Genomic DNA, 26,020 nt, shown 5'->3' with positions numbered 1-26,020 from the left:
GGTGCTGAGGGAGCTGGCAGAGGAGCTGCCAAGCTGCTCTCCATCATTTTCCAGCAGTCCTGGCTCACTGGGGAGGTCCCAGATGGCTGGAAACTGCCAACGTGGTGCCCATCCACAAGAAGGGCCAGAAGGAGGAGCCAGGGAATGCCAGGCCTGGCAGCCTGACCTCAGTGCCAGGCAAGAGCATGGCACAGTCACCCTGAGTGCAATCACACAGCACTCACAGCATGGCCAAGGGCTCAGGCCCAGCCAGCAGGGATTCAGGCAGGGCAGGTCCTGCCTCACCAACCTGAGCTCCTTCCCTGCCCAGGGGACTGCCTGGTGGCTGTGGGGCAGGCTGGGGATGAGGTCTGCCTGGACCTCAGCAAGGCCTTGGACACCGTCCCCCACAGCAACCTCCTGGCCGAGCTGTCAGCCCCTGGCTGGGACAGCAGCACTGAGCTGGGTGAGGAACTGGCTGGAGGCTGAGCCCAGAGGGTGGTGGTGAATGGTGCCACAGCCAGCTGGCAGCCAGGCACCGGCGCTGTGCCCCAGGGAGCAGCACCAGAACAAGAGGACACAGCCCCAAGCTGTGCCAGGGGAGGTTCAGGCTGGAGGTGAGGAGAAAGTTCTTCGCAGCCAGAGAGATTGGCCCTGGGGCTGTGCTGCCCAGGGAGGAGGTGGAGTCCCCAGCCCTGGAGGGGTCCAGGAAGAGCCTGGCTGAGGCCCTCGGCGCCGTGGCTGAGCTGATCAGGTGGTGCTGGGGAGTCTCTGAGGCCTCTTCCAGCCTGGCTAATTCTGCACTGTGTGGCACAGGGGGTCCGCAGCTCCGCTGGCTGTGGTTAGGGAAAGGATCTGCAGGGGGCTACAGGAAGGCTGGGGAGGCACTGCTCAGGATCTCAGGCAGTGACAGGACTAGGGGGAATGGAATGAAGCTGGAGGTGGGGAGATTCAGGCTGGAGGTGAGAAGGTTCTTCCCCATGAGAGTGGTGAAGCCCTGGAATGGGTTGTGCAGGGAGGTGGTTGGGGCCCTGTCCCTGGAGGTGTTTAAGCCCAGGCTGGATGAGGCTCTGGCCAGGCTGATCTAGTGTGGGGTGTCCCTGCCCATGGCAGGGGGGTTGGAACTGGATGATCCTTGTGGTCCCTTCCAACCCTGAATGAAACTATGAAACTATGAAAGTCTTCTCCTCCAAACAAGGCTCCAGGGCTGCGTTTCGTTTTTCGCCTGGTTCACCTGCCGCCCAGCTCGCCTCTCGCTCAGACCTGGCCCTCGGTGCCAGCTGCGCACACCGCGACAGGCCCGGGCCTCCAACCCAGGCAGCCGGCCTGCCCCTCTCACCGCGGGCCTGCCCCTCTCACCGCGGGCCGGGCCCTCTCGGCGCAGGGCGGGAAGCCGGCGGGGCGCGCGCGCAGGGCGGGAAGCCGGCGGGGCGCGCGCCGGAGCTCGGCCTGTCCTCCCGGGCGCCAGCACCGCCCCGGGCGGGCCGCGCCGCGCCGCCGCCGCGGAAGGAGGAGCGGGGCGATGTCGGAGCCGGCGCGGAGCACGCCGCCGCCGCTGCCCCTCAGCCGCCTGGCCGAGCCGCTGTTCCGGAGGCTCAGCGAGCTGCTGGACCGGGCAGCGCCCGGGAAGGGCTGGCGGGACCTGGCGCAGCGAGCGGGGAGCCGCGGCAGGGTCCGGCTGAGGTGAGGACGGACGGCGGTGGGGGGACGGCGGAGGGGCTCCGCGGGGGCCGCGCCGGGGAAGCGCGGGGCCCGGGTGGCAGAAGGGCCGGGTGAAGGCCGAGGTGCCACCTCGGGGTCGGGGGTCCAGGCCGGGGTCGCTTCCGGCGCCGCCCTGGGGCCGCGCTGTAGCCCACCGGCCGGCCAGAGCCGGCGGGGCGTGGGCGAGCGGCGGGGCCGGTCCTGAGGCGGGCAGCGAGGATGGGGCAGCGCCGGCCTCCCGGCAAAGCTCGCGCTCGTCGCTCTGCGGCGCTTCCACCCGAGCCCGGGGCGAGCCGTCCCGCCGAGCCCGGGGCGAGCCGTCCCGCAGAGCCCGTCCCCGCCGAGCCCGGGGCGAGCCGTCCCGCAGAGCCCGTCCCGCCGAGCCCGGCCCCGCCGAGCCCGTCCCGCCGAGCCCGTCCCCGCCGAGCCCGGGGCGAGCCGTCCTGCCGAGCCCGTCCCGCCGAGCCCGGCCCCGCCGAGCCCGTCCCGCCGAGCCCGTCCCGCAGAGCCCGGGGCGAGCCGTCCCGCAGAGCCCGTCCCCGCAGAGCCCGTCCCGCCGAGCCCGTCCCCGCCGAGCCCGCGGGAGCCACCCTGCGCTGCGGCGGGCGGAGGGGAGGGGAGGGCAGGGCGCCCCTCTCCGGGCGGTGTTTGCCGAGTGCCGTGGGAGGGCTCTCCGCGATGAGGGAGCGGTGCAAGCGGCGGGGGTTGGTGCTCTGCCCCCGGTGCTGCCCGCGGCGGAGTGTGGCAGCAGTGCCCCAGGCAGGGAACAACTTCTCTGGCAGGTCCCTGGAGCCTCTCGTGTTCATTTTCTGCAGCTCTTGCTGCCTAGGTCACGTTCTCTAGACGGCTTCCCGATCGCTTTGCTTCCTGGGGCTCTTCAAGGTTTTGCCGAGGGTGGCATCTCCAGCCTGGGCATTTCAGGTGCGCCCTGAGGGGGCACTGCGGGCATGTGTCCGGTGGCTGGCGGGAGCTAGACCCCGAGGACGGCAGCGTGCCTCCTCGGAGGGGCCTGCGGCTGCCTGCTTCTTGGTGTCACGTAGGCTGTGATGAGTGAGAATACCTGCCCGCTGGGTCTGCGTGGCACTCCTTTAATGAAACACTGCTTAACCTTTCTGGTGGCAGTGCAAAAACTCGCCCTCCCTTGCTATAGCTGCGTGCGTTCCTGACCTGTGCTGGTTTAACCTGCCGGGACTGAAAGTGCACAAAGACTTAAAGCCAAACTGAAAACTGTTTGTGTTTGTACCTGGAGAGGAACTCAGTGGAGGAGTTAAATGCACTGTGGCAGTAGAAGCTGCAGCAGTCACTTTAACAGCTAATCTGAAATCAAAGTCTTCCTGGACTTTCAAGTTCGATGCCGACTCACTCGTGACTGCTTCTGCTTTAGGCACCTGAAAATGCAGTGTGCTGTGCTGCTTTTTCTGCTGAGACCCCTTGAAATGAGCATGAGAAGATTTTGTCATGTGTTGGCTCAGGATTGTTAGGTGCAAGCATACAACTCACTAATGCCACTTTCTGTCTGTGGAGGTGTCACTGTATAGCTTCTGTGGTCCTGGAGCTTGAGGGACACACTGCAGATGTGTCCCAGTCAGCTGGGAATTTCCCTGCTCGTTTTCTTTTTCTTAATGTTTTTGTTTGTCTACAAGCATTCTTTAACTGGCTTCTTTCTGAGGAAAGAGACTTAAGGTCTATGCCCTGTCGTTCTCACATTATTTTACAGCCCTCTGGATTTAGAGCAGTGCTCCCTCAAAGTGCTGGAGCCTCAGGGAAGTCCCAGCTGGAGCCTCCTGAAGCTGCTGGGAGACCGAGGTTGCACCGTGGTGGAGCTTGTGGGGTTCTTGCAGGCCCTGGAGCACACTGAGGCTCTCCGATGCCTTAGCTATCCAGGTCAGTTCTGGTTTGTGTCTCTTTTACACCAGAAAGGCAGAAGTATGTTTTCTACAGTAAGTAAAGACGTTTTTAGTGTTTAAGTTCTGGTAGTTGCTATTCTTTATGATTCCCAGAGTAATTGCCTCATACTGTTCTGAGACGAAGAGTAAGGCAAGTAGATAAGTAGGCTTAATGTGTTGTAAAGTTGGGCTTGCTGCTGTCTCTCCCTCTGCTGCCTCAGGCTCTGTATCCAAATTTGCCTTTGGGAGATGCACACAGAATCAGTGCTGGAGCTGGATAGACAAGCAGTGCTGCCAGCCAGCTGCTTGAGCTCAGCTTGCCTTAGCTGCAGTGAAGACTGGCACCGACCCCAGGTCCGAAAGTGAAAGTAGTGCAGAGGGTTAATTGGGAGCGGCCTGCCGGTGCTCCTGGCACTGCCTGCCAGCCATGCAGCTCCAGTTCATCAACCCTGGGTGCCAAAGCTGGAGCTGCAGGTCTCTGCACTGACACCAACACCCAGCAGAGCTGCAGCAGAAGCTCAGCCAGGTCTCGAGTGGACAATTCTCACCAAGCAGGCGTCCCCGGCTGGGCCGGAGGGAGAGGAGCGGAGCCTGGTGCCCGCCCCTGCCGCTGCCCCTGCTGGCTCCAGAGGCTCAGCCCTGCACAGAGCTGCTCCTCTGCGGGGGCTGCAGCCTAACCCTGGCTGGCTCTGCCCTGCAGAGCCCTTCAGCATGGCTTGGGCAGAGAGCTGAGGAGCACAGGCATGGCTGTTGAGCATGGCCTCCCTATGGCTCAGCAGCATCCCCAGGGGCATCCACTTCCCTCTGAGCATTGCAGTGAAGGAGGCGAAGGTCTCGGCTCGGGCGCTGCAGCCTCCAGAAGCTGTTGGGCAGCGCTGTGGGTTTGTTGTTGTAGCCTTGCTCGGTTAGTGGGAGCCCAGCCAGAGCCCTCTGACCTTCACAAGGTGCCTCCCCCAGCTGCTTGGCAGCCAGCTGCAGAGGTTCATTGCCTGGGTGGTGAGCGCCTTGGCCTCGCTCCTGCGGGCACTACAGCAGCTGGCATTCCTCTCCCACGGGCAGCTGGGCACTCACCCTGCATAGCTGCCCTGTTCTTTGGACAGCGTGAGGAAAGAAGCCACGGCCTGTAAGCCACAGTTAAAATGTTGCACTGGTTAATGAGGATGCAGCTCAGAGCCGCTGCGCAGCAGTGGATCTACTTCAGCACCTTTGTGGTAGAGGTGAATTGTTGCAAGCCAGGACATGGCTGTTTGAGGCAACACACAGATCCCCCTGGGAATCCTGGAGTCCCAGAGCCAGTGTCTCTCAGGCAGGAGCAGCAAAGGATTTCTGAGTGTGTTCAATGGCAGGAACTTCCTGTGCTTAAAGGACAATTTAAATGCAAATCTAAAGGCTGTAATTGTATTTGTGAGTAACTTCCCTATGTGCAAATTCTTTCCTAAAGGTATAGAGGTTACTGTCCAGCCAGACTCCCAAGCAGTGCTCTCTGGTCAGGTTGTCAAGCTGTGTTGCTGGGCAGCAGGACACCCATTTGTGCATTACCAGTGGTTCAAGCAGGACAAAGAGGTAATAGTTGGTGTTGAAAATGCAGCAGGTTTGGGGTTAAGTTGCTGTTAGGGCTGATATTCTAGCTCATTTCTTATACCCTTCTAAAAATGTATCTAGATCATCCCAAACCGTGGCTTAAAATACAGAGTTGCAGTCATTTCCTGCTCATTTCAGTTAAAATGCAGAGGTGGTGAGAAACTGTTTTTCTGTGAAAGAATATTCCAGCTTCCTGGTAATAGCTGAGTGTAGCTTAAGGCTGGAGCGGAACGAAACACACACACGCTGGTCAGGATAGTGCTTAAGAAATTACTCAGAGTTCTTTGAGGAGAAAGGTAAAAATTAGTAGTTTCAGGAAGAGCTTTTCAAGAGGACTGTCTGTAAAAGGGGCACTGCATTGCTCTTGGGAGGAAGCCAGTCCCTGAGCTCTGGCAAAGGCTGCTCCTGCGGGAGTTTGGGGCGAAGGAGCCGAGGCTGGCGTTAGGGGCGTTGAAACGAGTAGCCTGAAGCCTGCTGCCAGTTTGGGTCAACCCCACTGAGCCTCAGCATTTCTCGGTCCACCTGCGGCTCAGGTTCCCCACGGCAATTCTCCGGAGCTGGTTCTGAGTCCAGCGGCCGTCCGTGATTCCGGCTTCTACATCTGCCGGGTCAGCAGGGACTCCTCCTTCGCCTTCAGCCGCTGGGCACGGCTCGACGTGTGTGATCCCCAGGGTGCGCCTCACGGTGAGTGGCAGAGACACGCTCCCCTGAAAGCCTTCTTCCCGCTGGACGGTGTGGAATGGAAAGAGAGTCTCCTGCGCTGAGCAGCCTGGGCTGGCGGCTGGGCTGGCGTCCGGCGGGTAGTGCAGTAGAGATCTCCCTCCCAGTCACTCCTGCAGATCGCGGTAGATTCTCCCAGTCTGAGAGAGGTGCCAGGCAGGAAAGATAAACTGGACAAGGCCCAGCAGAAAGGAAATTCTTTGTCAGAACAAAAAGAATTGGCCTAAAGGTCAGCAAGATAGAAATCAGACTGTGAGCACTTCTCTGGCTTGTGTCAGCAGTCAAAGGTGTTTTCCACTGCATCCTGCACGTGAAAGGAGGGAGAAGCGGAACCAGTCTTCCCATGGAAGAGCAGAAGCTGCTGCACTGTCGTTTCAGGGCTGACCTTTTGGCATCTTGGCCTCAGACGTATTAGTCCCTTATCTTAGCTGTTGCTACTCATTTCTAGCTCACTCTTAAAGGACAGGTAGCTGAATTTCCTTGCTCTTAGAAGAGTCTGTTGTGGCTGCAGGAAGGTGTGGCCGTGTGTTGTCAATTCTTCTTAGTCTGTGTGCAGTGAAGATTGTCTCAGACTTTCCTTTCTTCCTCTCTTTCAAGGGAGCTCAATGGCTTTGCTTGAAAACAAGTTGCAGATTTGTATTCAGCCTCAGCCACAAACCCTGACAGTGGGGGATGCCCTGGTACTAGAATGTGGAGCTGTTGGAAACCCAATTCCTCATTACCAGTGGTTCAGAAATGGATTTGCTTTGGAAAATGGGGGCAAAAATGTCTACATGGTAAGTTGCTGAGAAGTGCCAGCCTGGGGGACTAATAATATCTGACCACCTTTAACTTACTACTTAGAGCTTGCTTGGAGAAAATCAACTTCTCCGTAGGGTTGGAATCTCTTACAGAAGAGCTGGCTGTGAGCTGTTCTCCTGCTCTGTGGCTTCCCACACTTCTGAGGCTTTCTGGTGCACAGTTTTAATCCCAAGCATGTTTCAGGTGGCAGTGATGGGAAGTAAGGCTTTGGGTTGTGACACTGCCATGACCAAGATTGCCAGTAAGAGAGCAAGGTTCTCTTTTTGCCCTGCATTGCAAAGTGCTCTGGTTTGTAGTGTGGGGTGTCCCTGCCCAAGGCAGGGGGGTTGGAACTAGATGATCCTTGTGGTCCTTTCCAGCCCTGACTGATACTATGATAAGCTGGTGCATGCAGCACCTGAGGCATATTAAGCCTGTGAGGTGGACTTGCATTCTTTCCTCAGGTCTGGAAAGCATTTCCAGAGCACACATGCTGTCCAGCTCGCTGAAGCGCTGAGGGTACCAGCACCTTTGGGATTCAGTCTGGCTTTTTGCTTTTTCTGGCATGTGGGCTCCAGTGAAACTGGTACAGGGTCTGGCAGGATGACTGTGGTGCTGCTTGCCTAGGTCCCATCTGCTGATGTGGAGCACCAGGGGACATACTGGTGTCACGTATTCAATGAGCGGGAGGAGCAGCACAGCCAGAAGATAGAAGTCATCATAGGTAAGGAGTTTTTCCTTGCAGCCAATGGAATTTTAGAGCATTATCAGTTGCCCAGTGCTTTGGGTCTTTACGGTAACCAGCACAGAAACACTGCCACCCTTGGGCATTGCTGCCCCTTGCGTGGATGTAATCACGTTGCAAGCTGATTTTTGTGGGCTCCTGACTTCAAAGAATGCCATTTTAAGCCTTGCTGGTGATAAGGACTGCCTGACAGGGAGGCCTTCAGCAGTCAGCATGGGTGAGATTATTCACAGCAAGCAGGAAAGACTGCTGAATGTGCATGCCTGCATTTGCAGCCAAGAGAAGAGTGTCCAGGTACAGCTGGGAGCGCTGTTGTCAAAGCCTTCTGGAGATGCCTTTCCTGTCCCAAGAGACAGTGGAGTTCAGCACTCCTGAGCCTTGGTAACAACTACTGCACAGCGTTGCAGTCGGCGCTGATTTGTACTGCACAGAAATGAGCCAGCATGCAGAGATGCTTGGCAGTGACCTGTGTCTTCCAGTTTCTGTGCCAGCTCTCATAACTCAGAGCCCTTTTCTTCCCATTTCTCCCCTCTTAAAACACAAGGAAGGAAAGCTGCGGCGGTGGAGTGCGCAGAAGGTAAAGTCAACCCTCAGCTGTGAATCAGTTTTTGAACACTAACGACGGGCATGATGGATTGTTGAGCAAGCTGCTGAAAAGCCTGTGTGGGTTCAGAGCTTCAGTCTATTTTAAGCACTGATGGGTGATGCAACCACCTTCCTTCTGCATGTGCCTCTCTCTTCTTTGCCTCTGCACCATGATCTAGAGCACCAGGGAGAAAACACAGGCTGCATTCTCCTTCTAGAGTATTTGGAGTTGTTGGATTCTTGCCCTGCTTTTGTGCCTTGTACTTGGAGAAGTGTAAGGATCTGGAGATTTCTTTGGCTGGGCTCAGGAGGCACCATCCTGACAAGAAAGGCTGAACCAGGTTTAGGAACCTGGGCAGCTTGGAGAGCTGGACAGAGCTAGTTCCACTGTCAGCTCTGTGTCTGCGAGAGACATTCCCAGCAGCCTGATTAGGGTGGTTTCTGTCCCCATTTGTGTTGCTGCAGTGTGGAGGAAGAAGTGTGTTGATACCATCCCTTGCTTCCTGAGCACCTCAAATGTTTACCTCGCAGGGGATTAGGTATAAAGATGGAAGGCTGCTTGCAGCAGCAGCATCCCCCAGCTTACCTCCCTGCCAATGAAGGGAAAGCCAAATGCACTGCAAAGTTCAGTGAATGCCTCTCTGCCCCATTTTTTCATGGAATTGGAGGATTTCCTTGGAATGAAATCAGAGATCAGTTCTCCCCACAGACAGTTTCCAGTGTTCTCAGAGTAAATAGGTGAAACCTGCGGTAGCCGAGGGTGCCTGAACATTGCACCTGAAGGCTTTCTGGGTAGATGTGGCTTTACAAAGTGAGATTTCTTGCTCAGGAAGTTGGGGCTTCAGCAACCTTTCAAACCTCTTTTTTTCCCCAATGGGGTCTGGTTCATTCCAGCTGCTTTTGCATGCCTGTGGGGCTGAGGTTGTGTTTCTCCTCTGCTGTCAGCTCTGCTCTAGCATAACACGCAGCTCAGCATAGGGGTGTGGGATTCTCTCTTCTCTGCATGTCAGCATGAAAGGGCAGAGTTCCAGAAGCACAAAGCAAAAAGTGCTTTAGAAGGAGAGTGCTGTCTGTTGATGGCATGATAGTGAATTATTTTTTACTTGATTAAACTGATTTTGCTGGTATCATCTCTTCACAGGTGACCTAAGCGATCTTCAAAACCCAGGTGAGTGTTAAGTTTGGAAGGTGTTAACCCCACATCCTCCCTTGCTGTCACAGATTACTGACTCCTAGCTGGGTTTCATAGTTTCATAGTTTCATTCAGGGTTGGAAGGGACCACAAGGATCATCTAGTTCCAACCCCCCTGCCATGGGCAGGGACACCCCACACTAGATCAGGCTGGACAGAGCCTCGTCCAGCCTGCTCTTAAACACCTCCAGGGACGGGGCCTCGACCACCTCCCTGGACAACCCATTCCAGGGCTTCACCACTCTCATGGGGAAGAACCTCCTCCTCACATCTAGCCTGAATCTCCCCACCTCCAGCTTCATTCCATTCCCCCTAGTCCTATCACTACCTGATAGCCTGAGAAGTCCTTCCCCAGCCTTCCTGTAGGCCCCCTTCAGATACTGGAAGGCCACAATTAGGTCACCTCGGAGCCTTCTCTTCTCCAGACTGAACAGCCCCAACTCCTTCAGTCTGCCCTCATAGGAGAGGTGCTCCAGCCCTCTGCTCATCCTTGTGGCCCTTCTCTGGACACGCTCCAGCACCTCCACATCCCTCTTGTAATAGGGGCTCCAGAACTGGACACAGTACTCCAGGTGGGGTCAGGATCACCTCCCTCGACCTGCTGGCCACACTTCTCCTGATGCAGCCCAGGATCTGATTGGCTTTGCGGATTATAGTATATAATTTGCAATGTTTGGACTCACTTGCACCTTAGGGGCAGATGCCTCGTTAGGAGCAGCCCAGCTTTCCACTTCCAGTGAGTTGAAGCAGATAGTGAATCACAGGGTTGCAGTTATCTTTGTAAACTCACACCGCTGCTCTTCTCTGCTGCTTGTACAAATGCAGAAGGGAGTTAGCTTTTGTTTTCTTGTCCGTGGCTTCTTTGGGCTCTTACGTTTTAGGGTGCTGCAGCTTTCTCGGGTGGTTAAGGATCAAAGGTGTGAGGTGTACTGCTGTATTGCTTAAGTTTCAGCTGGAGCAGCTAGTGTCACCTGAGGCGTGTTTGAGGTTTGTACCTCAGGCATCTGTGTGTTTTACTGCAAGCATTTATTTCTCCAGTCACAGAACTAGCCATTCAGATCCTGTGAGGCTATTTTTGCTGCCACCGCATCACCCCAAAACACCACCCAAACCAGACATAAGAGAGCACTTTTCTGGTCTCAAACTAGTAACATTTGAGGCCAGGCAGTTCCAACAGACTGTACAGGTCACTTTCTGATGTGGGCAGCTGTGGCTGCAGTTACTGACAGCCTGCTCTTTCAATCTCTTCCAAGCAGACCTGCAAGAAGAGTCGAATCACAGACCTGTAGGTAAGTTGATTGGTAGCTGTAATGAGCAGATGTATTTCATATCTAGGAAAGAGGTTTTGCTGCTTCTGAATAGAGCTGCTTCTGCCACAGCTCCGGTGAGTAGCTGCAGGAGGGAGGCTGCTGTGTGCTGTCAGTCAGTTACAGTGCTTGAGTGCCCTTTCAGTAGTAGAGCATGGTGAGGACACCCCTATTTTTAGTGACTCGAAGCATCTACAACTCCTCTCTTTCAGTTTACTGTTTCAGATTCCTCTGGCTGTGACCTTAGCCAGCATGTTACACCAGTACTTCAAGTCCTTGGAGAGCTGGAGACAGTGGAGCTGGGATGATGTGATAGGAAGGGCTGGGGGTCTGTCCCTGCAAGCTCAGCTCCTCCTGCGCAGTGTGTGGGTGCTCTGGTCCTGAGCTGGAGCCCGTACAGACAGACGTGTAGCGTGAGTGTCTCATCCTGGGGATTTTGACTTGCCTTCTGGCGTGGTGCTCAGGCACCTTCTTTACTCAGTGCTGAGCCGGGTGGAAAGGCTGCTGGCCTCTGGCAGCGTTTTGCCGCTCTCTCAGGCTCACCAGTGTGAGAGGGAACGTCAGGTGCTCCCCAGGCCTGGCTCATCTTTTCTACATGAACTAGAAAGCTTGTGCTTTTACAAGTGTGCTTCAGTGACAGTGTGCCACTGTGACTCAGTCTCTGCTGTTTAAAATAGTTTAGGCTGGTCAAGACTTTGGAGGTTTTCCAGCTGCAGAAATGTTGAAAACCTCTTGTTTGAAGGAGATGAAATGTTAGACATTGAAACTACAGAGAGAGATTCTCCTCTGGATCTCCCTGTGCAGGACTGCTGGCTCTGAAGCAGCTTTGGGGCATTCACAGGATTGCCACCAGAGCTGTGGGACAGTAATTGCCCTTGGAGGGGAGGAGGAGCAAACAAGGAAGTGCCTTGCTTTGAACCAGCTCCTTTTTGTAACCTGCTCTGCACTTTTGGATAAAGACAGGCTAGAAGTCTCTGAAGCATTTCTCTTGCTGTGCCTTTTTCTTTGGTTGCTGCTATGTTTGCTTGTGAGAGAATCATTTCAAACCCAAATCAGAGTGAGCATCTGTGACCGTTCTGGGCTGTGCCTTTAAGGAAGGGACAGTTGCTGGAACACTCTGGCTGAATGTTTTGGAAATAACAACGAAAACAAAGATACTCTAAAGGAATTTCATTGGTAGAATGCCACTTTAAGTTTTAGTTCAGTTCTGTCTTTTCAGCCTGTCTGCTTCTGTCTCTCTCTGAGCAGCAGCTGCGGGACGGAGTTAACCTTGAACTGCCAGATAAGAAACAAACTCTTGCACACGCTTTGAGCTAACAGAGTTTCCTTCCTAATAATTACCTTTCCTCTCTCTAACCCTTTTGGGAAAAAAGGGAGGTAGAGGGGGTACAGGGGGGGAGCCCTCCTGGCTGGAGGGGGGAAAGCTTTGTTCTGTGTTACGTTCTTTGCAGTGTATTTCTGTACACATTGTAAATACTGTATAGTGTGTGTATATCCATCTGCATTTCATCCTGCTTGTAAATGCAGCTTTAATTCATCTCTGCTTCTCCAACTGAGTTAGCCATGGTTTCTTTGTGGGGGGGAGAACTGAGCTTTCTCTCCTCACCACACCATCTCAAACTCTGAGAACATCAGGAGCCTCCCCTCTGGATGATGTAACGCGAACGTGATGTGGTTTTGTTTGCCCTTGTGCCTCTGCAGCCACAGACAAGGTAGCTCTGTTAATAGGAAATATGAGCTACTGGAATCACCCCCAGCTGAAGGCTCCGATGGTGGATGTCTACGAGCTGACCAACCTGCTGAGGCAGCTGGATTTCAAAGTTGTCTCTTTGCTGGATCTCACTGAGTCTGAGATGCGAAATGCAGTGAGTGAATTTTTACTTCTGCTGGACAAAGGAGTATATGGTAAGAACGTGTGATGATAGTCCTTCTGAAGTAGGTCTGGTTTGGGGTGTGTCAAGTACCCTGCCAGCTCACTATGGGATAGCGAGCCAAACGCCATGGGAGGGAAGGGGAACAGGCAGCTGAAAACATTCCCCAGCGTATCCTTTGGCTCCAGGTGGTGGCATTTCTGTATTCTTAGGACACAGAAAATGTTTGACATTTTTCCTTTAACCACTTCTAAACCTGCACTGCACCTTTGTTTGCTAACAAAGTAGTAGCAGGGAAGTTGAACTGTAACTGCAGTGTGCAAGACTCCATGTAGCCTTGGGCAGCACTCTTAAACACCTCTTAAGCACCTTCTTCATATTCTGCTCTTCTGTGCTCCTCCCCCCTTCCCCAGGCTGCAAGGTAATGATGTGGGCTGGGGCTGGCTGGTCCCACACTTAGACTGCTGGGTTGTCTTCCTGTTGGGGAATGGCTCAGCATGGAATGTGTTCTGGGCTTGCTGCTGGGATCCTGCCATTTATCTCCTGTCTTTCTGCTGGATGTCTGCAGAATGCTCTTTCCTTCTGGATTTCCATCCTTCTGGCCTCTCTGGGAGGGGTGCTCTGCCTTGGCAGTGAGCTGCACTCCGGTGCCAGGTGGGTTGGGCTGGAGGGGAGTGGGATGTGGCACAAGGAAGGCTGGGGAAGGACTTGTCAGGATCTCAGGCAGTGATAGGACTAGGGGGAATGGAATGAAGCTGGAGGTGGGGAGATTCAGGCTGGAGGTGAGGAGGAAGTTCTTCACCATGAGAGTGGTGAAGCCCTGGAATGGGTTGTCCAGGGAGGGGGTTGAGGCCCTGTCCCTGGAGGTGTTCAAGACCAGGCTGGATGAGGCTCTGGCCAGGCTGATGTAGTGTGGGGTGTCCCTGCCCATGGCAGGGGGGTTGGAACTAGATGATCCTTGTGGTCCCTTCCAACCCTGAATGCAACTATGAAACAAAGTGTCTCTTGTGTAAACTAACAGCCAGTACAGAACTTGGAGGAGAGCATTGTGCCGTAGACTTGGGGCATGACACAGCAGATACACTGCAATATTTTTTGCCCTCTTCCTTTCTGCCAAGTTTTCAGGATAAGTAGAAATCCTTGTTTTGAATTGCTGGTTCCTCTCAGTTGCTGTGACACTGGCCTGGCAATCAGAGCTGTTCGTGATGTCCTTGTCAGGGCGTGAGAGTTGGCAGACCTGGGCTTCCAGCTCAAAAAGGAAACTGAAAAAGGTTCTGTAAAAGGAAGTTGTAATTCTCTAGCATCTGCACAAGGAAAAGCACTGACTGAGAGCTTGGTGAGCTAAGGACTTCAGGCTCTGGCTTTCTGCTGGTGTCACTGGGCTGTGAGATGTTGCACTGAGATGGTCTGGGCAGAAGCCAGGTACGGCTGTTGTCTCACAGCTCTGTGGAAGGGCTGAATAGAGAGCACAAAATTCATTCTTTCAGTGTCTGCACGTTAGGTGCAAAGCTTAGTAGTGCATATGTTGCTGAAGCAGGCAGCAGCCTTCTTTGTTTTCCTTAAATTCTTCAGATGTGGAAATAGCAGCCAAAAAATCCAAGGCTTTGTCTCTCGGTTGCAGCTTCACTTTAATGATGGCACCGCAGTGGCAGGTGGACAAGGCACGCATGCTACAAGAAGCCTTTAATCCATGTCTCTTTTTTCCCTCAGAAGTTTTTGTTCCCTGAGTCACACACCCACTCCTCCCTGTCACAGAGGGTTAATGAGAATGGGAAGCTCTCCTCTCCTAGCCACCCGGGTCTGACGTGCAGCGCTGCCGCTGGAGCGCACAGACTCTCGGATCTTTACTCGTGTGTTGGGAATCCTTGTCTTGCACAGACCTGATTGTAAGGGAGAAAGCACAAGACAGAAGTGGTGGCTGTGCTGCTTGGGGCTGGCCATGGCCACCCTGATGCATGGAGGAAAAGCCTTCATGTCTTGTGTGGGAAAGGCCTGGAGCGTGAGAAGAGTTCTTCCGTGAGCTTGAGTTTGCTGCCGGCTGCAAGCAGCAGACATCTCCGTCGTGTCCCTGGAAGCTAAGAAACCACTCCAGAACTGAGTTAGAGCAGAGACCAAACAGTGCTGCCAGTTCTCAGTTGAAATGGCAGAATTCTGACACTAACTCCCACCTGAGAAAACCTTTTTTTTTCCCTTCTTCTTTCAGGACACAGGGTCAGATTGTTCCTCAGTGACATTTTTAACGGCCTGCTACCTGATGCTCTGGCGGTGCAGCACTGGCCCAGCTGACCTTTGGGCATTTCTGTCAGAGCCAGAGCTTGCATGGCATTTGGGGGCTGGAACTCAGTGATCTTTAGGTCCCTTCCACCCCAAACTATGGCACGATTCTAGGGTTTCAAGGCTAATTATGGCATTGTGGTAGACTTCCCGACAGCAGTTTGCTTTCTTTGTTCCCGGGGAAGCAGATGCGCCTTGCACCTCGGAGTGAGCTCTTAGATTCTTGCACCCTCTCCACTTTTCTCTGCCCCTGTTGACATGAGTTTAGAAGAGCACTGAAAGGCTTTACCGAGCTTCTCACCGTCAGCATACAGCAGCCCTCAGAAGGCATCTTTTTGCCATCGTATTGCTCCAGCAAGCTGGTATTTGAGAGCTATGCAGACCCTTCCTTCAGCAGTGTTTGGCAATAGCTGCCTGGCTGTGTTCTCTCTGGAGGGTGGCTGTTTGTGGCACAGAGCGTACGCAAGAGGCTGTCAGGGTGCAAACAGATAAGGATTTATTGCCTTTTCGGTCAGCGCAGCTCCAAACAGGAGAGGCATAGTGGCTGCTTCTGTTCAGTCCTTGTTTCACATGTTCATGGTGCCCAGTATGAGGTGGCAGAATTCCTCCTCACTGCCAGGAAAGTGACATTTCAGATCCTGTTCCTTAAGAGCAGGAGTAATAAACACAGTGATGTCTCTGCTAATGTCTTGGTCTGTGTTGTTTTAAATGTAGGGTGCAATTCGTGCTCTATTCCACAGATTAAAGGCTTAGACCTGAACATTTAAAGGCTGAAAACAGTTAGGCTGCTCTACTAAAAAGAAGTCAACAGAGAGGGAGAGAAAGCAAGCGAGAAGGGCAGACACCACTTCAGTGCTGATGCCTGTGAGGAACTTGAGCCTACTTAAAATTGTTGTGTCAGAGTGTCTGATGAGGCCCTCCAAACATGTTTACTTTGCTTCCTCTGGGAATGCAGAGATTCTTTTTCTGCTCTTGAGCTCCACATGTTAACTGTTGCAGGTGCTCCTCAAAGCAGCACAGCCCAGTTATCTGCCAAGGATATAAAAAAGGTGGTGGTTGTTCTGAGCTTGTTCACTGAGGGCCTGTGTGCTCAGGGCTGTACATCCAAAGGCTGGTCTTCTTCAGCCAGTCCAGTTACTTCTCTGGCAAGCGTTCGTACACCTAACCTCAAACACAACTCTGGTTTAAGTACAGACCCAAACTCAGTGGAAATCAAATTTCAGAGTTTGCTTTTAGTTAGGGAGCTGGATGGATTCCTGCACTTGGTTCTTAACTTCAGCCAGTCTCAGGTAACCACTGGAGTCTTACCAATAGCCCAGAGGTACCTTTGTTTGTTCAGGGGTTTGGTCACACACTCTAGATTCTGTGCCATGCACGATGAGGCTCTGGCAGATGAATAAGGCCCAGGCACCTTGTCCAAGTGCAGCCTTGCATCCTGCAGTTACCTTGTGTGCCCTTGCTGGCTGCCAGTCTTGGCTCCGCACGGTTCCCCTCGAAAGCAATTGAGTGCTGGTGGTTGAATGAAGCAGTTTGCAGGGTCTTGGCATAGTTGTTAATGATTGAGAGCTTACAAGTGAAAAACCCAAGGGTTTTATGTGAAGGGCTATGGTTGTCTCATGGTATTCCTTTGCAGAAAGGGCAGGGCTTTATGAGAGAGCTACTTCCACTTCTTGTAGCTACCTGCAGTGCAAAGGTAAAACCACCTGGCACTGCCACCTGTACCAGCTGGTTGCAGGGCAGATGGCATCAGCCTGCTGGGCTTGGGCTGCTGTTCCTGAATGCTCAAGTTTTGTAGTAACAGAAATGTCACAGCTATTTCGAGTGAGAACAGAGCTGGAAGTCTCCAGTTGCATAGATTGTCCTACCTCTGCTGGCTTTTATTCAGCTGCAGCACTAGATTCTAAGTGAAGTGTGTGTGTGACCCTTAGGCTGCTTCTGTAGACACATAAACATCCTTAGAAGATGGAACTTCCTGTAGAGCAGTGCTGGGAACAGACTGCAGGAGCATTCCATCCAATCATGCAAGCCTCTGCTAGCTGCAGTCTGTGGCAGGGAAGGTTATTCCTGCTGAGATCATCTTAATGTAACTTGACATGAGATTGTGATTTGCCATCTTTATTCACGGGACTAAACCCTAAGCCCCAGTTGCAGTGCCTGTCTTCAGAGTGAAAGGCTTTTGTTAACTCTGTGCTAGGTTCTCCTTAAACAAAGCTGCTGCCTGTTTTCCTGAAGATTCTAAATGTAAGGTATCATAGTATCAGTCAGGGTTGGAAGGGACCACAAGGATCATCTAGTTCCAACCCCCCTGCCATGGGCAGGGACACCCCACACTACATCAGCCTGGCCAGAGCCTCATCCAGCCTGGTCTTGAACACCTCCAGGGACGGGGCCTCAACCACCTCCCTGGACAACCCATTCCAGGGCTTCACCACTCTCATGGGGAAGAACTTCCTCCTCACCTCCAGCCTGAATCTCCCCACCTCCAGCTTCATTCCATTCCCCCTAGTCCTATCACTGCCTGAGATCCTGAGAAGTCCTTCCCCAGCCTTCTTGTAGGCCCCCAGACTGCTGTGTATTGACACGTGGGGGACGTGTCTGTAGGAGAATCCTTCCTGCCTAGGCAAGCATGCCAAGAATTTGCTTGTGCAGTAGACCCCCAAGAGGCTTGAGTCTAACTGCAAAGATATGTAGGTCCAGTCAGGGAATGTGCTCTGGAGTCCTACCAGAAATGAGCACAGAATAATCTTTTCTTCTTCCCCCCCTGCCTCACTCTAAATGTAAAGATGTTTATTAGCTCTTCCTAGAAACAACCCCCAACAAAACACAGAGAGAAACGGAAACTGTGACTGTACAGGGGAAGCAGAGAACTGGAAACTTTATTTAGAATAAACCTTTATTTTAGAATAAAATAAGAGAAGAAGAAAGAAAAGAGAAGAAGAAGAAGAGAAGAAGGAAACCAACAAAACCAAAACCCCAGCAAAGCAAAGCCAACCAAAACCCAACAAGCTGCAGACAAATCCATCCAAACTTCTCAGCATGAGGTTTTTTTTCCTCCTAACATCGGCACCGACTCCCTGCTGCTCGCAGCGTTGTCATTGCACTTGTGTTTATGGTTGGCACACGTCCCTGTTCGTGTCTCTGAGTTGTATATCATACATAACAGGTTATTTCCAGTAGAGGTCTCAGCCAGAGCAATTTCAGAGTCTTAGCTTTGTGTGTCTGATGCTGATATCTCCTTAATTCCATGGCAGGAATGAGGGGGCTTTGTTCCCTTCATTGGGCTTGTCATGAGTTGTGCCTGTGTGTTGTGATGTTAACCTGGTCCCCGCCCTCCTGCCCTTCCTTGTCTGCCAGCAGGTATATTGATTAGAAGTACTGCTTGGAGTAGCTGGAGTGATCAGCCTCTGCCCCAGGCAGCGTGGCCGTAGTGCCTGAGGCTTGTGACCATGCCAAAGAGTAGAGCTGCTGCAGTGTGCTCTGAGCTTTGTTCTCACTCGTGTGCTTTGCTCTCTCAGGTTTGCTGTACTATGCTGGCCATGGCTATGAGAACTATGGGAACAGTTTCATGGTTCCTGTTGATGCTCCAAATCCCTACCGATCTGCCAACTGCCTGTGTGTGCAGAACATCCTCAGACAGATGCAGGAGAGGGAGACAGGACTGAACGTGTTCCTCCTGGATATGTGTCGGAAAAGGTACTGCCCCTGGGACTGGCAGTGGGTGTTGGAGGAGAGGGGGTCACTGCTGCACCTTTGGGAACCAGCTGGGAAGTTCAGTTTGTTCACTTAAGGAACAGATTAAAACTGAGCTTATTTGAAAAGCCTTGAACAGCCCCTTGGAGAGAACAGCTTGGGGTGCAGAGAGAAAGCTGGGCTGCCTTCCTCCCTCCAGGCTGAGAATGCACTGCACTGAACATTTCACAGCCTGCCTGTGGGTGCCCTTAAAGTCAACAGGATTCATTGAGAGACTTGCTTTGGCTTTAGATAGGAATGTAAAGCTGGTGATCAGACTTTCTGTTTCCTTGGCTGGCTGCTTGCCTCTTGTTCGCAGTGACATTCTTTCCCTGTCATTTAAAAGCTGGAAAGTGTTAGTCTTACTAGAAAAAACGGGAAATTGGGCATCTTAAAGAAGGAAAATGACCCTTTCCATTAACTGTTTTCATCATTACGGGGAGGAAGGAGCAACCATGTGATCAAAGGTATCTTACTTTGACAGCAGTGCTTATTTCAGAACTCTTAAGAGGCAGGGATTCTGTGGACTGCTCTTATGCTGAGGATGTTGCATCTTTACTTAGGGCTTAAAAATTAACTGTTTTACAGACTGGTTGAAGTTGAAAGGACCTCTGGGTTCATCTGCTTTATTGGATTTTCTAAAGAAAGCACTGTTTTCTTTCCATGTTAAGAGACCACTGTGCCTGATTAGACTCTCACCTGACATCAGCTCTTTAGTCAGCACTTCGGCAGGCTGGTCTCTAAGGCGCGTTTTAGAGCAGAAAACTGCTTGCGCTTTAGTGTCTGTGGAGCCTCCAAACCTGGCTGCTGAGGACATGCCAGTGACCCAGCTCAGCTGCAGTCTGCTGTGCAAGCTCCATGAGCTTGATGGTAACTATGCAGACGGCAGGGGTTTGAAAAGCCCCAGATGTGCATGCAGCTTCTGTTCTAACCCAACCCGGCTGATTTCCGGCGGTCGTTCTCCAAGGGATTGGTTAATGCCCTGCCCTCGGCTGGGTGATGCCGATGCCTGGCTGCCTCCGTGCTGTCCTCGCGAGGAGTGTGGAGGATGCTGGTTTGTGTCGTGCAGCACAGCTGTAGGAGAGAGGAAAGAAATGCCTGTTTGGTGCTTTGACCAACTGCAGAGCTTGTCACCACTAGCTTTCAAATGCCTCTTTTCCCTTTCCCCCCTTTTTGTTCCCCTTTGCAGAAATGAATATGATGACACAGTCCTCATCTCGGACGTGCTGAAGGTTACGGCCAACGTTGTTTTCGGATACGCAACGTAAGGAAATCATTCTCCTGCCTTGTCGCAGAGGTTTTGCAGCCAGCAGGGACTGTTGAGTCTGTATAGCTAACCTCTTACAGAAAAGCACTCACTGTGGTGTGACAGTGCCAGTAGTGTACACCCATATCCCTGTCCTTCTTGCATCTTTTTCCCTTCGCTGTCTGACTCACGGCACAGTCCAGGCGACAGTGGAGATGCACATGTGATGGTTCTGGTATCGAACGTTCCTGCTCATGTGCAGGCTCAGACCAGTGAGACCTGCTGGACAGAGTTCCTGACCTTTTCCTCATGGCTACTTGTAGGAGTCCTCTACTCATCTGAGTATTACTTATTAAAGCTTAAAAGACCACAGGGAAGGAAAAAAGGAAATTTTACTGCTGGAGCTGTAATGTTCTATTTGTCTGTGCTGACGGGGAAGGAAGTTTGTCCTGCATGTTCCTCACAGTGCCTGCTGCACTGAGAGCTTGTCCTGAAGGTCAAGCGCTGTGGAGCAGGTGGTGAACACTAACCTGTGTGCTGCACTTTTGTTGGTCATGTGGCTCCTGTTAATGCCAGTTAAATTTCTAGAAAGAATGGTGTTAGGAATACAAGCTTGAATCACTGGAGAGGTAGCCTCTGTGCTTCTTACCCTAGGGGTAAATAATGAAGTTACAACCGCAAGAGACTATTTGAAGAGGTTGCTTAAGCAGAAGGCTAAATAACCTTTATGAGTTTTCAAGTCAAGTGCAAGCTGTTGAAGTAGGCAAAAACTTTGATGCATTCTCCTATGAGAAATTTAAACCTCTCACATCAACAGTTTGACATCAGCTCTGGTCTGGGTCTTGACTGTAACTGAAATTTTCCCAGGGCGAGTTGCTTGCAGATGAGCATGGAGAGAAGGGCAGCCTTGGGTCCCCCCTGGGCTTCAAACTGGAGAATTTCTTCCCCCAGTTCCCACTGTAACTTTGCTCCTTCTGTCCTCATGCTGATCTTAATCATGCAGGTGTTTGTGTGTTTCCCCTGCCCGCTGTTGATGCCGTAGGTGCCAAGGAGCGGAGGCTTTTGAGATTCAGCAGCCAGGGTTGGCCAACGGAATCTTCATGAAGTTCTTGAAGCACCGTCTGTTAGAGGACAAGAAGATTACAGTGCTCCTTGATGAGGTTGCAGAAGGTGAACTGCAGCTTGCTGCACTAACAGGCCGCTCAGCCTGCATTACTTAACCCTTCTCTGCTTTCATCTCCTCCTTCTCATGGTGACTGTTAGTTCTTTCTTGTTGCATTTTGTAGCAGTTTCCTTGGGCCAGGTTCCTGTGTCTGCGGCGTGTACCTGCACTAATTCAGATTCTGTCCTACCTTGTCAACCTGCTCGGAGCAGCAGCAGGAGGGGGACAGACTCCTGTTGGCATTCTGCAGTGGTCACAGACCAATCAGTCTTTCAGCTTGCATAAGAAGTTCTCACCCTTTTTCTCCTCTCATAATTTTTGTCATTGTCTTTGGGTGTTCTGAAGTGGGCTGGTATTCTCTGAGATGTCTCTGCTCTTCCCCTCTCACCTCCCCGTCCCCAGAGGAGTATGTCACAGCTCTGCCAGCACCCCTTTTCCCTGCACTCCTCCATTGTCCTGTACGATACACTTGGCTCTCACTGCTTCATCTGAGCTGCCAGGTTCGTGTCACATGCTGTAGGGGTTCTGACATGTGACCTATTACTTGTTTCATTCCTGACCTCCATGTGGGGAGAGAGATGGATCTGTCAGGCAGCGTGGCAGCCGCTGCTGTCAGTGTGTGCAAGTACTGGGTGCTAGTGAGCACGCTGGTGCACTGATGGCACTTGAAAATGTTCCAGAGGAGCATTCACGTTAAAGGTGTTCCAGGTAGACAGCCTTCCTGATTTCAGTTCTTTATCAACTCATAACTGGAGATGTTCCAGGCATTTTTGAATTCCCTTAGCAGGCCATGGGTGTTGACTTTCTGCACACAGCAAAACTCTCTGAAAAGGCCACCTCTAAATATAAGAATTAAAATAAACAGAGAGAGCCCTTCATAAACTGGAGTGAATTTGAATTGCAGGCTGGTTAAAGTTGGGCAGGAGCTCTGGCACTGCTTAAATGGCTTTTGAGAGGCAGGCCGAGGCGGACGCTGCAGCTGTGCTGCGTGCTGGTTGAGCCTGCAGGGGACGAGGGGCTGAGCAGTGGACGCTCTGGAATGCAAGGTTTTGATGGATGCATCTTCTCTTTAGACATGGGCAAGTGCCACTTCACCGAAGGCAAGCAAGCCTTGGAGATCCGCAGCAGTCTGTCCGAGAAAAGGGCTTTAACTGACCCCATTCAGCAGGCCCTGTCTCCCGCAGGGTCTCTGGCACGGAACCTACAGTGGGGCGAAGCTCACGGTACGGTACAGCCTTCTTCTAGATGGTCCTGCTGGCCGATGGGAAGGGGAGAGGGAAGAGGGCAGGAGGAGCAGCGCTAGAGCTCGGGCAAGTTCAGGATTCAGCTGTACCCATGTGCTGGTTCGGCTAGAATGTGATGAGGTGGTGTTTCTCTGCAGAGCTCCCAGAGAGCAGGTACCTGGAGTTCAGGTGTGGTGTTCAGATTCAGCTGGGCTTTGCAGCCGAGTTCTCCAACGTCATGGTCATCTACATGCGAATAGTGAAGAAGCCACCCGAAGTAGCAGTTTGCAGAGCCTACATCACAGACTTTGCCCTTGTAAGTGCTTCCTGGGGGGCCCCTGGTGATCTCCCTCTGCTGAAGCTAGGAATTGTCTGCTCTGTCCATCTTCTGTCACAGCTGGGTCTCACCTGTCGGTGTCTGTGCAAACACGTGCATGCTCATTTCACAGTGCCTCTTTTTAACAGATACGTAAGCGCGTCGAGGTGAACCTGGGCTGATCTTTTATCAGAGGCTCCTTTCTTTTTCACTGTCTGGTATCAAGTATTGTTCTATTTAATTCCAGGAGTCAGTAGCTCCTCCGTGAGCTAAGGGCATAGCTGCCCTAAGAACCTTGAGGGTTCTGTGCACCTGGGTGGTCCTCTGTGGTTCCGTTGGTCTTACTCGGCTGATCACAGTAAGAGTAAAATAGAAAGCTCTCTGGGGACAGAAACCCTCTCTCTTTTGGTGATGTCTGTGAGAGAGGATATGGGGCAGACATCTCGTGTAGACAGGGTAAACCCGAGATGCTTTACGAAGGAGAGACTTGAGGTAATGTGCACAGTACCTGAATTTTGAGCCCACAGAGTTGGTGTTAATTGTGCTGTACTTCATAGACATGAGGTTAAAAAAAGAGCAGCCCTGAAGAAAGCCCAGCTTGTTTGACAGGAAGGGTGACCTGCTCGGATGTAAGCCCTGCTGCCCGTGGCTAACAGTGTCCAGCAGCTTTTGCAAGTGCTCCGAGGCTGTTTTCCTTCCCTTTGGGAAGGACTTCATGCAAAGACTGAGAATTATTTCATGATCCACGAATTCTGCACCTTTAAGTTGTCATTTCTTTCTTGCTTCAGGACCTGGATGTGGATCCTAAAGAGGCCAATAAGGGAACTCCTGAGGAAACAGGAAGCTATTTGTTATCGAAGGACCTCCCCAAGCACTGCCTCTACACCAGGCTGAGCTCACTGCAAAAGCTGAAGGTTAATACACTTTGCTCCTCACACGCTGCTCCAGATGATTTGGATTAAGCAGGTTGCCTTGCAGCTGTGTACTGTGTGCATAGCAAGTGCCACGTTCTTGGGAGGGCAAAATGGCTAGTGGCAGAGTTTGGTGACTTTAATTTCTTAGTTGAGGAGCAGGAGCCAGGGAATTGCTGCAAGCCTGATGTCATCCTGCAAGGCACTTTGTTTTAATAGGCCCATACAGAACTTTGGCGAGGTGCTTACTGTTGTGAAATTCATCTGTCTGCACACTGTGAGGATGTGCCAGGCCCTGTGGTACAAGAAGAAAATAGCCTGAGGCAGAGCTGCATCTCACAGGGTGATTAGGAGGAGATGTGAAGAGCATCACGGAATGGCAGGGGTTGGAAGGAACCTCTAGTCTTTACATGTCTCCTTCCATTCCAAGCTGTGCTCCTGGGCATGTTTCAGCATGCTGTGGCGCTGTTAAGTTTATCTCTGCATCTTTGTCTCATGACATCACCTGCTGTCTCTTCTGCAGTGCTTTTGACAGCTGGTGTAATCCAAGTGCTTCTAGAAATAACAACTTATCAGGTGAGCAGGTATGAACCAAAAGAGGTCCTCAGTAAGCAAGCCATGCCCAATAGGTGTCTTTAGCTCCTAGAGAAGTGAGTCTCCTTCCTCAGTAGACTGCGCCTCTTGGAGTGTTTCCTCTATTGTTTGTTTGGAGAGGAAGTGTAACTTTCTGGTTTTCCCTCTCCCTGCTGTTTTCCCCCTTGGCAGGAACACTTGATCTTCACTGTTTGCTTGCACTACGAGTATTCAGGAGTGGACGATACGCTGGATGAAAGGAAGGAGGTTGATGTTGGGAAGCCCCTGATTGCTAAATTAGGCCTTCACCACGGATTCAAAACCCGTAACTGTCTCCGGAGCTGCTGCACAGCTGAGGAGCCTTGTCCTAATCAAACAGAAACAAGTTCAGTGAGAAATGAGTACTGCATCCTTAGTCACTGCCAACCTACCTCCTGCCCAGGAGTTTACCATCCACACCCCATTCGCTCAGACAGCATCAGACAACCAGAGGCATGTTCTTGCAACGGGACTTCAAAGACACTAGCTTCCAGACATGAAGTACAGAATTGCTCTCCCCCTGTGGGAGAGAGTAATGTACCAGTAGAGACCACTGACGACACTGCCGAACTGGAGTTCCTTCTCTCTGACCGCCTCAGGTTCTCCAAGCAGCAGCTGTGATGTGTGCTCAGAGCAGACCCCGAGCATGGGACCTTCCACGCCGCTTAGCTGGCCTCTGGAGTTTGGGGCCGCAGGAGAGGGGGACTGGGGAGCCCAGAGGTGGTACTGGGAGGGAGGTGGTGATGAAAATTCTTCGGATCTGAGAGGTCAAACTGCACCAGACTGATACATTTAGGATGGAAAAAGGCATGATTTGTGTTTTGTTCTCCTACCAGTTGACTTTGATACAGGGAAGAGCCTGAGCTCCTGAGGTTCCCTGTTGCGTTCTCTGGCAGCCACGTGGAGGCAGTTGTGCAGTGCTGGGCAGAAGCTGCGTACCTGTTAGGAGATGAGTGTGGTAAAATCCTGTCTGTGATGTTAGGAGCTTCTCTTGAGATAGTAAAGCCCTGGGTCATTTCAGCTGCTTCTCAGTACCCACTGAGTTGTGCTTGCTGTAAATGTGTAGCCTGGAAATCTTCTCTTTTCAGAGGGAAATTGCTCATCCTATACAAAACCATATAAACATGGATCACTGCTGACAGAATTAAGCAGGAAAATTAACTTCCATATCCTCTGTGAGAAAATCCAACAAAAATCCATTGCCCCCCAAATGATAACAGACCTTTCCCTCCCCTTTATCCAAGAGAGCTACAGCTCGTCAGAGGGGGCAGAGGCCCCGCTCCTCAGGGCAGGCTGTCTCTCGAGCAGCACACGCGAGTCTGGCTGGTCCGATCTCCGGGGCGGTGATCTTCGTGTTCTGGAAGGGGGGGAAGTGCCTGTTGATGGCAAGTGAAGTATGGTCTGTTAGTGACACTGTAAGATGTGCTGAAGGCTGCAACCGAGTGGGCAAGAGGAGGGAAAACTGTGGGGGGGGCACTTCTGCTGCTGTTCTGTGGGAACTTTGGAAAACAAACAAACAAAAACCTACCCAGCTGTTTCCCAGGCCAAATGACTTCATGTTGGTAAAGGTGGCTCTTTGTCCATGGGAATTAATGGGGTTGTTTCCAGAACAAAGGCTTTGCTTTAATCCACAGCTGAGCTTGAGCTGCAGATTTTCTCCTGGAGAGTATTCAGCAGTGAAATGTTTATTGATGAATGAGGTGTGCCTGTGCATCGACTGTCTTGTGCAACTGACACCCTGAGACACGGTCTAGTGCTGTAGCATTTATCTAACACTTTTTCACCATTCTCTGAGCTGTACCAAAGCCTGCTCTGTTTCTGACTGTATCCACAAAAGGATACACCCCTGCACCTCCAGGTTAAAGCTCACAGAACTTCATTACAGAAATAAACTAATTGCTTTAATAAAAAAGAAGGACAATCTGAATCCTGAGCTTAGCTTAAGTTCATTATATGTACAGCCAGGGCCTACAGAAGTTTCTCCAGCTGTCCACTGCAATGGGTGGTTGATTGCTTTTATGTAGCTCTGACTTCTGATGTCTGAACTCTGCTGCTGGCTTATCCAGAGTGATCCTTCTCCAGCGCCTCTCAAAGGTTTCCAGAGGAGTTCCAGTGGTACTTGGGAATGGGGACTGAGAAAGGATCCAATTATTACAGCTTGGAAGATGCCCAGGGAAAGGCAGGGGAATGCATTGACTGC

At 52.0% G+C, this 26,020-nt stretch overlaps 2 protein-coding genes across 4 annotated transcripts in view; one reads left to right on the top strand and one right to left on the bottom strand.

Annotated features, from left to right (window-relative positions):
• ALPK2 (alpha kinase 2) overlaps nucleotides 1-2,328 on the bottom strand; it is a 34,737-nt gene extending 32,409 nt beyond the window's left edge. Inside the window, exon 1 of the mRNA XM_068169319.1 lies at nucleotides 2,271-2,328. The gene's annotated coding sequence lies outside the window, so the exon portion shown is untranslated. The remainder of the gene's footprint in view (nucleotides 1-2,270) is intronic.
• Nucleotides 1,466-25,813, top strand: MALT1 (MALT1 paracaspase). 3 transcript variants are annotated; one of them, XM_068169322.1, is made up of 17 exons: nucleotides 1,466-1,662; nucleotides 3,398-3,564; nucleotides 5,008-5,129; nucleotides 5,681-5,831; nucleotides 6,465-6,643; nucleotides 7,275-7,371; nucleotides 7,937-7,969; nucleotides 9,119-9,145; nucleotides 10,426-10,458; nucleotides 12,178-12,381; nucleotides 18,137-18,314; nucleotides 19,540-19,614; nucleotides 20,639-20,766; nucleotides 21,832-21,981; nucleotides 22,140-22,297; nucleotides 23,086-23,211; nucleotides 23,974-25,813. In XM_068169322.1, the coding sequence occupies exons 1-17, from the start codon at nucleotides 1,502-1,504 to the stop codon at nucleotides 24,439-24,441; spliced, it is 2,457 nt and encodes an 818-aa protein (XP_068025423.1). In that variant the 5' UTR covers nucleotides 1,466-1,501; the 3' UTR covers nucleotides 24,442-25,813. The 3 variants fall into 3 exon arrangements, with proteins under 3 accessions (XP_068025423.1, XP_068025424.1, XP_068025425.1); XM_068169323.1 differs by lacking the exon at nucleotides 7,937-7,969; XM_068169324.1 differs by lacking the exon at nucleotides 12,178-12,381 and having other exon boundaries at nucleotides 1,467-1,662; nucleotides 23,974-25,811.
• Nucleotides 25,814-26,020: the final 207 nt, after the last annotated feature.

The sequence above is a fragment of the Melanerpes formicivorus genome, unplaced genomic scaffold (genome assembly GCF_026170545.1).
Source record: "Melanerpes formicivorus ecotype bairdi unplaced genomic scaffold, bMelFor1.0.p_v2 SCAF_179, whole genome shotgun sequence".
NCBI lineage: Eukaryota > Metazoa > Chordata > Aves > Piciformes > Picidae > Melanerpes > Melanerpes formicivorus.
This window is presented reverse-complemented; position numbering and strand designations above follow the sequence as displayed.